The 15,055-nt window shown below is 43.2% G+C and overlaps 1 protein-coding gene across 1 annotated transcript; it reads right to left on the bottom strand.

Moving 5' to 3' along the window:
- Nucleotides 1–7,462: 7,462 nt before the first annotated feature.
- MC4R (melanocortin 4 receptor) lies at nucleotides 7,463–9,935 on the bottom strand. Its single transcript, XM_077267637.1, has one exon. The coding sequence runs from the start codon at nucleotides 9,620–9,622 to the stop codon at nucleotides 8,597–8,599; it is 1,026 nt and encodes a 341-aa protein (XP_077123752.1). The 5' UTR covers nucleotides 9,623–9,935; the 3' UTR covers nucleotides 7,463–8,596.
- Nucleotides 9,936–15,055: the final 5,120 nt, after the last annotated feature.

Raw genomic sequence — 15,055 nt, 5'->3', positions numbered from 1 at the left:
ATGCTCGCTGCTCTGCGAGTACCTGATACTTGGGCGAGTAACGAGAAGTGGCAAGCACGTTCGCTCATCACTAGTTCCTATGTTAACATGTAACTTGGCCTGTTAGGATGTTTTGGAGTTAAATAGCTTTTTTGTTCAGTGAATGTGACCTCCTAATGCTGCAAATTCCACAAATGAGCGTTTTCAGTTCTTTAAAACATATCAAATGTTTAGAAATTCTACTGTGCCTAATAATTTGGAACAGTGCATTTTGAGTTTTTATTCATTTTGGAGATTATACTGTTATCATTGGGAGGTTTCTTCAATAAAATTTGATGTATACTCTAATGGGTGACAACTTTTTTATTAGACTGACTGTCATTTGCACTGACCATTTAGGAAAATCAGAGAAAAATGTCATTTGTATAATAATTTGGAACATGGTGTATTTGCATATATCAGGTATTTATATAGATTATCTGCCAGGAGCGGCCTCTATACTATATTCCCTACAAGTAGTCTGGTATGTTCATTCTGATACCTCCTTGATATACTTTTTGCATGCCTGTTCCTCCCCACTACACCTCTTTTTGATTTCTCCAGATAGGCAGTTGAACTGATGATAGCACTATATCCTATGTGCAATTCTCTCAAAGGAATCCTTTCTTGGTTTTCTAACCTCTCTTCATTCTGACACGCCAGCTTGGTGGATGTTCTGGATTGCTCAATTCTGCGCTGATGTTTTTGATGCTTATATATTACAATGTATTAATGATCTGACCATTATGTTATATATATATATATATATATATATATATATATATATATATATATATATATATATATATACTTTCTTTCTTTTTATATTTGGTTCTGTCACATTTTTGTTGCCACATTATTTGTTGTTTATTTTGTAATTGATGAAGGTCTATGCAAAACGTTTCTATGTACTACAATTTTGGACTGCATTAAAGTTCACCTTTGCATCTTGAAGTTGAGTGCCGGGTTTATATTGTATGCTACTTTAGGTCGGTTTCACACGTCAGTGGCTCCGGTACGTGAGGTGTCAGTTTTCTCACGTACCGGAGACACTGACACACGTAGACACATTAAAATCAATGTGTCTCTGCACATGTCATTGATTTTTTGCGGACCTTGTGTCCGTGTGCAAAGCATGGAGACATGTCAGTGTTCGTGGGAGCGCACGGATCACACGGACTGATTAAAGTCAATGGGTCCGTGTAAAACACGTACCGCACACGGATGCTGTCCATGTGCAGTCCGTGTGCCGTGCAGGAGACAGCGCTACAGTAAGCGCTGTCCCCCCAGCGTGGTGCTGAAGCCGCAATTCATTTCTTCTCTCCAGCAGCGTTCACTGGAGAGAATGAATGAAAAATCCCATAGGGGTGGAGCCGCATATTCATCACTGTAATGAGCGGTACCACGTGACCGCTCATACAGGAAGGAGCTGCTGCGCTGAGAGGAAGCATCGAGGGAGCCGGGTGAGTATTTTATTTCCAGCGGGCGGGCGCACAGGTGGTGGGAGGGGGGTGGTGACAAGGATCTTTATTTAAAACACAAAAAAAACAATGATTTTTCATTCATTCTCTCCAGCGAATGCTGCTGGGAAGAAGGAATTAATTCCGGCTTCAGCACCAGAAGCAGGGGACAGCGCTTATCTCTAGCGCTGTCTCCTGCACGGTCCGTGTGGTACCCAGTCGGCACACGGGCGGCACACGGCTGCCACACATGTGCCACACTGATGTGCCACGTGAGCTCACGGACACACGGACACGGATAACTCCGGTACCGATTTTTCCGGTACCGGAATTATCTCGACATGTGGGACAGGCCTTATGGTTTGGGAACCTACCTAGGCACCTGCTACAGTAGTGCTCACGTTGTTTTTTCCTTTTACTAAATGTGGTTAAGGCCGGTTTCACACGTCAGTGGCTCCGGTACGTGTGGTGACAGTTTCCCCACGTACCGGAGACACTGACTCACGTAGACACATTAAAATCAATGTGTCTCTGCACATGTCAGCGTGTTTTCACGGACCGTGTGTCCGTTTGAAAAACACGGAGACATGTCAGTGTTCGTGGGAGCGCACGTATCACACGGACCCATTAAAGTCAATGGGTCTGTGTAAAACACGTACCGCACACGGATGCTGTCCGTGTGCCATCCGTGTGCCATGCAGGAGACAGTGCTACAGTAAGCGCTGTCCCCCCAGCTTGTGGTGCTGAAGCCGCCATTCATTTCTTCTCTCCAGCAGCGTTCGCTGGAGAGAAGATATGAAAAATCTTTTTTTTTTTTTTTTTTTGTGTTTCAAATAAAGATCCCTGTCACCACCCCCTTCCCATCCCCTGTGCGCCCGCCCGCTGGAAATAAAATACTCACCCGGCTCCCTCACTGCTTCCTCTCAGTGCCGCAGCTTGTCCTGTATGAGCGGTCACGTGCTGCCGCTCATTACAGTGATGAATATGCGGCTCCACCTCCCATAGGGGTGGAGCCGCATATTCATCACTGTAATGAGCGGTACCATGTGACCGCTCATACAAGAAGAAGCTGCGGCGCTGAGAGGAAGCAGCGAGGGAGCCGGGTGAGTATTGGTGAGTATTTTATTTCCAGCGGGCGGGCGCACAGGGGATGGGAGGGGGGTGGTGACAGGGATCTTTATTTGAAACACAAAAAAACAATGATTTTTCATATCTTCTCTCCAGCGAACGCTGCTGGAGAGAAGAAATGAATGGCGGCTTCAGCACCAGATGCAGGGGACAGCGCTTATCTCTAGTGCTGTCTCCTGCACGGTCCGTGTGGTACCCAGTAGGCACACAGGCAGCACACGGCTGCCGCACGTGTGCCACACTGATGTGCCACGTGAGCACACGGACACACGGACACGGATAACTCCGGTACCGATTTTTCCGGTACCGGAATTTTCTGGACATGTGAGACTGGCCTTAGACAGACTGTGGGGCTCAGAAGGGAGGGGGGAATTTGAATTTGGGAGTGCAGAATTTGCTTGATTCCTTTTGGGGGGTGATAAGCCATAGTGCTTTTTTAGAGACTTTGCACTACCAGTAATGTGGAAACCCCCTCAATTTTCGTTAACAGACAATTGACCTAAGTGGGGATTTGTTTTTTTTGTGGATTGAGTTGAAGCTTTTATTGAGAACATTTTACATGCCATTTTGGATCACATTTATCCTGTGCTGAGCACTTATAGCAGAGTTTCCATCTAAAGCTCCAAATGATGTGATTCAGATGAAACCCCCGAGAGATCAATTCACTATCATGAGGCAGCAGAGTTACACTGGATTCCAGCTGGCTTCTGTTCAGCAGTGTCCTTCTTTCTAGAGGTGCACAAATCTATGGCTGAGGACACTTTTATGCACATAAAGAAGACGAATACTGCCGGATCATAGGCCAGATGATGTCCACAGTGGCTCCATCTGCCTCACGGTAGGGTATCTTCCACCGGGGATTCCATCTTAATCACGTACTGTAGAGATTTACATGGAAACCATGATGTAAGCGCTCAGTGCAGAGTGCAGAATAATTGTGACCCGGGCCTTACTGCCATCTTTTTGAGGCAGAGTGAACAAATCATCAGCAGGTCAAGAATTGGTTTTATTTAATTTTTTACGTGGTTCCTCGTGCGGTCTAAGTGATTAGACAACTTTATTCTTGTGATTGGTGTGATTACAGCGATACCAGATTTATATTGGGTTTAATCTTGTTTGGCTGCTGTCAGACACTAAAACCCCTTTTTTTTGCAAAAACAAGTTTTTGCATCTCCATATTTTGAGGGCTATAATTTCTCCATATTTCAGTTGACAGTCATATGAGAGCTTGTTTTTTGTGAGACTAGTTGCCATTTTTATTGTTACCAGTTTTACCATTCAATTTTGATTGCAGCATTTAGAGGGTTAAACTGCCTGGAGTGGTGTGGACACTGCTCCTGGCAGTGAGAGACCAGTTGTCAGCTGTTATTTCAGCTGAACACCCGGCGACGATTGCATGCACACAGTTCTTGTGCACTCAAAATCACCTGGACGTATCCATATGTTCAAGGTCGGTAAGTACCTACCAATCTGGGCATATGGATACATCCAAGGTTGTGAAGGGGTTAATAGTTATCCATTAATGGAGCTACATGGGAGCTTGTTTTTTGGATGCAGAGCTGCAGTTGGTGCCATTTTGTTATACATACCATGTTTTGATCCCTATTTATTACAACTTTTCCTGGGAGCTGTTGTAACCAGAAAATTTTACTTTTTGTGTTTGTTTGTATTTGTGAGTTAAATCATTTTGTGCACTCCTCAACACAGAAATTGAAAATGTAGAAAAAATGTTGAATTATAAAAACTACAGGATAGACATATTAATAATATGCAAATGATAAAAAATAAAAGCAAAATGTTCTGAACACCTTGATTTATTCAGTACAGTGTATGGGCACCATGCACATAAATACATGCACTTACATGCCTTGGCATGCTATCAATGTGGTTTCTAATGGTTGCCTGAGGAATGTTTCGCCACACTGAATGCCATTGGTCGCACAAATCATCAAAATCCACAGTTGGCAGTTCATTTTGCAGTAATTGACAAAAAGGCATACTTGATGTGTTTGATTGAAGACAAGTTTGGAGAGACTGCAACCTAGGATAACACATTTAGACCTCGCAGACTGCTCACACTTTGGAGAAATACACTCACTGGCCACTTTATTAGGTACACCTGTCCAACTTCTTGTTAACACTTAATTTCTAATCAGCCAATCACATGGCGGCAACTCAGTGCATTTAGGCATGTAGACATGGTCAAGACAATCTCCTGCAGTTCAAACCGAGCATCAGTATGGGGAAGAAAGGTGATTTGAGTGCCTTTGAACGTGGCATGGTTGTTGGTGCCAGAAGGGCTGGTCTGAGTATTTCAGAAACTGCTGATCTACTGGGATTTTCACGCACAACCATCTCTAGGGTTTACAGAGAATGGTCCGAAAAAGAAAAAAAATCCAGTGAGCGGCAGTTCTGTGGGCGGAAATGCCTTGTTGATGCCAGAGGTCAGAGGAGAATGGGCAGACTGGTTCGAGCTGATAGAAAGGCAACAGTGACTCAAATCGCCACCCGTTACAACCAAGGTAGGCCTAAGAGCATCTCTGAACGCACAGTGCGTCGAACTTTGAGGCAGATGGGCTACAGCAGCAGAAGACCACACCGGGTACCACTCCTTTCAGCTAAGAACAGGAAACTGAGGCTACAATTTGTACAAGCTCATCGAAATTGGACAGTAGAAGATTGGAAAAACGTTGCTTGGTCTGATGAGTCTCGATTTCTGCTGCGACATTCGGATGGTAGGGTCAGAATTTGGCGTAAACAACATGAAAGCATGGATCCATCCTGCCTTGTATGGAGCATCTTTGGGATGTGCAGCCGACAAATCTGCGGCAACTGTGTGATGCCATCATGTCAATATGGACCAAAATCTCTGAGGAATGCTTCCAGCACCTTGTTGAATCTATGCCACGAAGAATTGAGGCAGTTCTGAAGGCAAAAGGGGGTCCAACCCGTTACTAGCATGGTGTACCTAATAAAGTGGCCGGTGAGTGTATATGTACTGATAGTTCCATGACCAATCAATTAAATGCCGACCATAAGTGCACCTGAAATGGAGTCTAGAGGGGTCAGACTACAAAACATTATGCCATCCCACACCATAATCCTGGGATTTTGACCCATGTGATTTTATTTTTCCTTGTATAGTCTTCTTCAGCAACAATTATGATGGAATGGAGGTCCATCATCTTCAGTGATTCCCTCTTTTGTCTTGGATGTTATGATAGCCTGGGATTATTCTTGAGACAACATGGGCAAGGCTCTGATAGGCATTCATAAGGGATTTTCATACCAGTCCTACTCCCTGGATTCTGGCATGGGGTAGCATAATATCCATAAGCCAGACCCTTTACAGTCTTCATTCCAGGTACAATTACAGCTCAGCATTAGGCCTCTTTCACACTAGCGTCGTACGACGCACGTCGCAATGCGTCGTTTTGGAAAAAAAACGCATCCTGCAAAATTGCTTGCAGGATGCGTTTTTTCTCCATAGACTTGCATTAACGATGCATTGCGACGGATTGCCACATGTTGCATCCGTCGTGCGACGGATGCGTCGTTTTGCGTCGGACCGTCGGCACAAAAAACGTTACATGTAACGTTTTTTGGTGCATCGTGTCAGCCTTTTCCGACCGCTCATGCGCGGCCGGAACTCCGCCCCCGCCTCCCCGGACATCACAATGGGGCAGCGGATGCGTTGAAAAACTGCATCCGCTGCCCCCGTTGTGTTTTTTTAGCACAGTATGCGTCGGTACGTCGTCACGTCGCATTGCGACGTGCGTCGTACGACACTAGTGTGAAAGTAGCCTTACATGACAGTTTATCAAAATATAACAAAGCCTAGGTTAGGCAGCTTTCAAAGAATAATCCATCAGAAAAAAGAAAAAAAGGTAGTGCCTTAAAAATTCAACATTTTATTGAGGTCAGATTAAAATGAGTTTTTGATAAAAAAATAACAGAAATATACTAAAACCGTGGAGATAGCATATGCAAAAAGTAGAATGGACCACACCAATATGGAAAAATGCCAAGGTTTACCAAAATAAATATAGCTACAAATGCTGAGTGGAATAATATAAGATGAAGGTATACATATATATGAAATAAATGCTCATATCAGAAAGGGTAAACAGACCCCTTGTGTGGTCATAGTGACCTATAGAACCTCCAAATCGTTCATCTAATAGTTAATAACCAATAGGGACAATAAATATTATATCACAGCAATAGATAAGGTGCATGTGCCACACTGAATGCCATTGGTCGCACAAATCATCAAAATCCACAGTTGGCAGTTCACTTTGCAGTTATTGACAAAATGACATACTTGATGTGTTTGATTGAAGACAAGATTGGAGAGACTGCAACCTATGATAAAACATTTACACCTCGCAGACTGCTCACACTTTGGAGAAATATATGTACTGCTCATTCCATGACCAATCAATTAAATGCTGACCATTAGTGTACCTGAAATGGAGTCTAGAGGGGTCGGACTACAATACATTATGCCATCCCACACCATAATCCTGGGATTTTGACCCATGTGATTTTTTTTTTCCTTGTAAAGTCTTCTTCAGCAACAATGTATGATGGAATGGAGGTCCATCATCTTCAGTGATTCCCTCTTTTGTCTTGGATGTTATGATAGCCTGGGATTATTCTTGAGACCACATGGGCAAGACTCTGATAGGCATTCATAAGGGATTGTCACACCAGTCCTACTCCCTGGATTCTGGCATGGGGTAGCATAATATCCAGAAGCCAGACCTTTTACAGTCTTCATTCCAGGTACAATAACAGCTCAGCATTACATGAGTTTGACCAGTGGACTGGCCATTTCTCCAAAGTGTTAAGCCATTATTCAACACCACAACGCCATGCTGCTTGTGCAACTATGAACAGCCTGTGTGGCCTAAACGTGATACCATTGCATGCAAAGGGAGCTGCCAGCATACGATCTTGCCGATTTTTATGCCCAGTTGTATTCAGCATGGCAGAACAGTCCTCACACAACCATTTTTAAAACTTTTCCAGCTATTTATGGTTTAGCTATAAGGCAGCCAGCATAAAACAATTTTATAAAATTCTGTAGTCTCAATTCTGCTGATTTTTTTTAATTTTTTTTGTATTTTCAAACAGAATTCAGTTTCACTCAAATAAATTTGCTCATCTCTGTACTGTACTTGATCGCTTGCAGTACATTATGATATAGACAGGTTAATGTTTTTTACCTCTCTCTTCTACATTTTGTTCTTGTTTACCCAGCCTTATAGTCTCATAGCCAAGGATTTAATACTTCATATCTCATATGTAATGTGTTTAAGATTCTGCAAAAACGTGTTATGGGTACATAATAAATAAAGTCATCATGACCTGGGTAACAGGGGGGCTAAATTCAGTTCCATTATTTGTAAATGGTATAAGAAGAAATATTCTCAGTGTGGATAAACAGAAAACTTTATGCTCACAACAAGTGTGCATTCTTTTCTCTTGTTCGGCCAGGGTCACATGAGCATATAACATGTCTGATAGCACTCGGGCCAGCGTTATTCTATGGGGTAGCTCTGATGTGCAATTATTTTGTCATGCCGATTCGGCATGAGAGAACAATCGCATCATGCTGCCGAGTGCACCCACGACTACACCCACGACTCGGCTCACTCGCACCTACCTATAAAAGTCTATGGGTTCATGTGAAGCATCAGATGCTGGCAATGGAATAGATGGAGAAATTACTTTCTCCATCTCCTCCACACCAGTGGTGCGATTCTCTCATTCGAGAGGCTTGGAGCACAGAAGCCCTGACAATAAGATCACGCTCTCACATCATATGCTATATGCTAATGTGACCCCAACATTATGTTGACTATATTACCAAAGTTATACAAGCAATATGACAAAAAAGGAGCAGTAATTTTACGTTTTCACAAATACTATACATAAGAACTGATAAATTGCAACACAATAAAATCTCAATTCCAATTTCATCTTTAATAATGGCCAGTAAGCTCACACATTCTTCTCAGCACCCAGCAGCACATAATTTCCTTCAAAGTCTTTCTTAACTCTTGGCTGCGCAGAGCATAAATTAGTGGATCAATAACAGAATTGCACATGATGAGAATAAGATAGACATTAAAATGTGACATAAAGCAGACACAATATGGGTTGTGGGGGCAAGAAATGTAAAAAATAAGATGCATGAAGAAAGGAGCCCAGCAGACCACAAAAACTCCCAATAATATAGTCAGTGTAATGGCTCCTTTCATATTTGCTCCTTGTCTTATTGTGCTGGTCCCCTGCAGAACTGCAATTCTTTTCATATGCAGCCTAGCCAGCATGAACATATGCACATAGAGAGAAGCCATGAGAGCGAGCATAGTGAAGATGATGCTGATCAGGCAAATAATGACTGCATTACTGTCAGAGTACAAAATAAATAAGATGCCTGAGATAGAACATGATGTCCAGATGCAAGTTATAATCAGGACTGTCCTCTTTACTGTGATGATGTTGTGATACTGAAGAGCATAAAATATTGTGAAGTACCTGTCCACTGCAATAGACAGCAGACTGCAAATCGAAGCGAGAAGAGAGCTGCAAATGATAGAATCCAATATGTTGTCAATGCTCTCAATAAAACACTGTGCTTTTTTGTCTGTATCAGTTGACAGAGTGATCACAACGGTTTCAAACCCATTTGATACACTCACAAGCATATCTGCCACTGCCAGGCTACAGACGAAGAAGTACATTGGGGAATGAAGGTTCTTGTTTCGAGATATTGCAAGTACAACCAGGATATTTTCTAACAAGCTTGCAATGCCCAAGATCACAAATACTTCAGGTAAGACGAACAGTTGTTCATAGCATCCTTCAGGGTGATGGCTCTTCTCGCTGCTCTCATTGGGTCCAATGTGCAATCCATAACTGTAATTTCGAAAGTGCATTAAATGCAGCCTGTGGTGCTGCGACTGCTGCTGATGGTGATGATGTTGAAGCAGTGTTAAATTCATTTTCTCCACTAACTCAAGCGTTTAACACAGACAATAAAAAAAGTATCACCATTCTAGGACCCAGTCAATTATAAAGACTTCATTCAAAAAGGAAGTGAAAAATCTGTTAACGAAAGTCCAAACCACTGATTTTCTTGCTAAACGTTCAGCTTCAAATTGAACGCCTTGTGTCTTCCTCTTCAACTCTCCACTTTCCCTTTTCTCCTGAGTGCTTCAAAGATATTCCCTGTACTGAGACTTACACAAGCGTATGCTTTCTGAAGGATCCCTGAAATGAAAAGCAGCTGGGTACGAAAGAATGAAAAGGTTTTGCTTCCCCCTCTCTCTCTTATGACCAATCCTGACAGTGAAATACATTAGAGTGATAAATGTGCATCCAACAGCAGCAGATAGAATCTCTGATAGCTTCATCCCATGGTGTCCTTGACATCTCCAAACAGTAGGGTAGCAGAAGACAATTTCTATAATGCCTAAAGGAGTTCTTTCACAATTAAATATTACATTTCCCTTTTAGAATACAGAGAACATAATTCATGGTATGAAATCATGTAAAAAAAATTATTTTGTGCCCAAATACTTTGAATTTTGTTTCATAATGACCCCCCTTACTTGTCCACCAATGACAGACACATACAGTATGCTTAGTATATTGAAATAAAATCAAATACACAATCTCAGAAACCGATAACATAGTAGTCTTTAGGAACACCTCATAAAGCTACTCCAAATATTGAAAAGTGATGCTTCCAACGAACCATTCAAACACAACATTGAAGCATATAATCACACTAGGTAAAAGTAGAAAATATATATACCTTTATTGTTATTAGTTGATTAAAAATACACAAGAACAGTGCCAGGTCAATTTTGACAATCAATAATTAAATATTAACAAAACCAGAGCAAATTTGATAAGGAGAAAAGGTGCACCCACTAAAATGTGCAGCACCATGGAAGCAGCATGGGTATTTGGATGGAGGGTACCGGATAAATCACAACCGATTAATAAACAGCTAGAGTGCTTAGTGCATAAACTACCATAATGGTTGTGGAATCCTCCCTTGTCTAATATACATCTTGTCAAGGCGGGGAGGATGATATAAAAACCGGGTATTGGGACAGTTAGATCATGTTGCCCCCCGAGGAAGCCGAGGGCGAAACGCGCGTTAGGGCGCGTGTGCTTGCACGTGGACTGAAGCATGGGTAAGGACTCTTTATGGCAACACTGTTTCTTGTGGGATACCGTGGTGCTCGCTTGTAGAGTGAGTTTGATGGAATGTCATCATTAACCCTATTGTATATTAGACAAGGGAGGATTCCACAACCATTATGGTAGTTTATGCACTAAGCACTCTAGCTGTTTATTAATCGGTTGTGATTTATCCGGTACCCTCCATCCAAATACCCATGCTGCTTCCATGGTGCTGCACATTTTAGTGGATGCACCTTTTCTCCTTATCAAATTTGCTGTGGTTTTGTTAATATTTAATTATTGATTGTCAAAATTGACCTGGCACTGTTCTTGTGTATTTTTAATCAACTAATAACAATAAAGGTATATATATTTTCTACTTTTACCTAGTTTGAATGCTTAGTATATTGGTAGCATATTTTAATATGGAGCATCTTATAGGGCCCATCATGAACTTTATGGAGCATTATATGGGGCTCTTGATTCAATATGGATATTCAAAAACACTTAACCTACTGATGTCTCAATTAATTTTACTTTTATTGGTATCTATTTTTATTTTTTAAATTTACCAGTAGCTGCTGCATTTTCCACTCTAGGCTTATACTCGAGTCAATAAGTTTCCCCAGTTTTCTGTTGCAAAATTAGTGGGTCTCGGCTTATACTCGTGTTGGCTTATACTCTAGTATGTACGGTATATAAAAAAATGACAAGAAAATGGCACAGTGTAAATGTGCACGTACCAAGATATATATATATATGTTTTGACATGAAATGAAAGTAAAAAAATCCAATATATATATAAAAACGGTGGGTTTATATTTAGGAAGAAATAAAATTTGGCGCCAATACCGATGACCCCACGTCCAAACGGTGCATGCGCCGCCAGGAGGACCCGGAAGCCCAAGCGGCCACGCCACGTGACTGGACTCACGGGATGTGTACCAATTGGAACGGTATATTTTCTCCACCCCCAGATGTCCCCACAAAACATGAAAATGGGCCATGTCTAAAACTGTCCGCCGGTAGGGACCCGGAACTAACAGCTGATCAACTATCTCACCTCCACTCAGTTTGATCACCTGATACAACAAATCACCATTGACTGCAAAGTGAGTGAACCTGGTGTCAGCCCCCAGCTCTTGAGCAACCCCATTACATATGGTAACATTATCAAATACCTCCCTCAAAGTTGAGCAGTCCCAAAGTTCTCTTCAGGTATTTCTAACTCAGGGAAGATGTACTCCGCTATCACCATCTTGTCCTCCTCTCCAGCGAGGACACATAGGGGAAACTCCTCCATTTTTACTTTTGACAGAGCCTTTTCCAAAGGAACCTGGCTTTTGTCGGGGACACTCTGTACAGCCCCCTTTTGCCACAAGTCCCAAAACAGTGAAAAATCCCACACAGGTATGACAGGATGAATTAAGTCTTTTACTACCCCAACGTCATGAGACTTATTACCACAGTCTGTTCCCATGGTCACTCTGGCTACAGGGTAGTCTTTAGCATCTCCATGTATGCAGCGGAAGCCCACAAACTTGTTAGGGATTAACTGGTGGGGCAGGATAGCACTGATTAGGGTCACTGGACTTCCAGAGTCCAAAAGTCTAAGAACCATTACCCCATATACAGTACACGAATGCAGCCCCTTGCTGGGCTGACAGTCCAAACTGCAGGCCAGATAGGCATAATAGGAGCAGCACATGCCTAGGCTGCAGTCCATTAGTTCATGGGGCATATGACACCGGGCTGATACGTATCCGGGATTGTGACATCACCAACAGACCACATTCTTCATAACAGGCTTAGGGGACCCCTCAGCAGAATTGAAATGCCTCCCCATTTGTGGGTCTAGCCATCCTCCGTGGTCAACCTGCTCCCCTTTGGGTATCACCCGTACGGGAAATTGCGGTTTCCTCAGGCATTTTTCTCAACAACCTGGTATCTCTCAATCAGGCCAATATTTGTGAGTGAGGGGGTTAGTCACCAGCATACGCCCATCGCTGGACTCGCTAAGCTCTCACAGACATCATTACCCCCAGGCGTGCCAGGATTTCAGTTTTTAATTTGCCATGTTCTTTGGCATCCTGGGGTTGATAAGTCATAATATGTCATTGGGGGCAGAGATGCTGGACATTGGGGGCAAAGATGCTGGACACATTGGGGGCAGAAATGCTGGACACATTGGGGGCAGAGATGCTGGATACATTGGGGGCAGAGATGCTGGACACATTGGGGGCAGAGATGCTGGACACATTGGGGGCAGAGATGCTGGACACATTGGGGGCAGAGATGCTGGACACATTGGGGGCAAAGATGCTGGACACATTGGGGCAGAGATGCTGGACACATTGGGGCAGAGATGCTGGACACATTGGGGCAGAGATGCTGGACACATTGGGGGCAGAGATGCTGGACACATTGGGGGCAGAGATGCTGGACACATTGGGGGCAGAGATGCTGGACACATTGGGGGCAAAGATGCTGGACACATTGGGGCAGAGATGCTGGACACATTGGGGCAGAGATGCTGGACACATTGGGGTAGAGATGCTGGACACATTGGGGGCAGAGATGCTGGACACTGGGGGCAGAGATGCTGGACACTGGGGGCAGAGATGCTGTACACTGGGGAAGAGATGCTGGACACTGGGGGCAGAGATGCTGGACACATTGGGGGCAGAGATGCTGTACGCACTGAGGGCAGTACTGGAGACATGGGCAGAATGTAGATACGGGGCATGATTGGAGACACGGGGCAGAATGAAAGACATGGGGCAGGATTGGAGACAGATTGTGCAGGATCATGGGACAGGATGGATACGATGGAGACTGATGGGGAGATCATATGGGGCAGGATGGATACTCATGAGGGCAGGATGCGAGAACATATGGCTGAAGTCAGGAATGAGACACACGGGGCCAGGATGGGGGTATTATTATTACCATAGGGGCTAATTAAGGGATATTATTACTGCAGTGATGTATTTATTTAATTTTTTGAGTATACTGTTTTAAATGGGGGGGCGGTCCTGTTACTGTGCAGAGTGACACTATGTTGCCTTTTGTTCTTTATGTGGTGTAATATAGAAGTTGGGAAAAATTAAGTAATGTGTTCTGCAAGTGGAGTTTGAGATAACTGTATTTCCTGCAGAGACGAGTCCTGGCTGGATGATGTGATGGCGGTATGCGCTGGATGAAAGATGAAGGACTTCACCTAGAGACGTCACTGGTGAGTCAGTGTGTTACCTATACACTGACACTATACACGGTATACTATATACAGAGCTCCTATGTATAATGTCACCAGTATATCACTGTATAACCTCTACACAGACACTGCATACTAAGTACAGATCTCCTGTATATAATGGCACTTATGGTGATAGTATTGTGGGTTTTTTATTACTGGTCAGTATTGTAGTATTCAGTCACTATGTGGTGGTAATATGTGGTCTGGTCATGGTGTTGCGGTATTTGTCCCATGTATGTGCTATTTGGTCACTTTGTGGTGGTAATATGTGGTCTGGTCATGGTGCGGTGGTATTTGTTCTTTGTATGTGATATTATTTGGTCACTGGTGGTAATATGTGGTCTGGTCATGGTGTTGTATTTGTTCCTTGTATGTGATATTATTGGTCATTTTAAAAATTTAAAAATAAATAAAAATATACCTAAATTGTATTGCATATTTTAACAAATATTTAATAGGTTACAACAGAGTAGGGCCCAGCCAAAAGTGTCTACCGTGTTATGGTGGCGGCTTCAAAAATCTTTTGGCCAAAACAAAAGCTGCCGGTTATATGTGTGATCTGGTGATGGGAACTGTTAATGTGTGATAGGTGAGAACTGGAGTTTCACTCAGCAACTATTTTTCTGGAATAATCTGGTTCAGGTATATGATGACCCCGTCGCATGACCCCATCACATGACCGGGGGGCCCACAGAGTCTGAACAGCCCGGGGCACTGGCTACCCTTAGTCCACCCCTGGGCATGCTATTCCATCCGGTTTGCGTTTAGTTGGAACATCATTTATTTTTCAACAGGACAATGACCCCAAACACACCTCCAGGCTGTGTAAGGGCTATTTGACCAAGAAGGAGAGTGATGGGGTGCTACGGCCAGATGACCTGGCCTCCACAGTCACCAGACCTGAAACAAATCGAGATGGTTTGGGGTGAGCTAGACCGCAGAGTGAAGGCAAAAGGGCCAACAAATGCTAAGCATCTCTGGGAAC

The sequence above is a fragment of the Ranitomeya variabilis genome, chromosome 6, assembly GCF_051348905.1.
Source record: "Ranitomeya variabilis isolate aRanVar5 chromosome 6, aRanVar5.hap1, whole genome shotgun sequence".
NCBI lineage: Eukaryota > Metazoa > Chordata > Amphibia > Anura > Dendrobatidae > Ranitomeya > Ranitomeya variabilis.
The sequence above is the reverse complement of the archived record's forward strand: the minus strand, read 5'-3'. Positions and strand labels throughout refer to the sequence as shown.

Coding starts and splice junctions, on each gene's coding strand:
- MC4R (XM_077267637.1), bottom strand. CDS start 9,622: ATGAATTTAACACTGCTTCAACATCATCACCATCAGCAGCAGTCGCAG.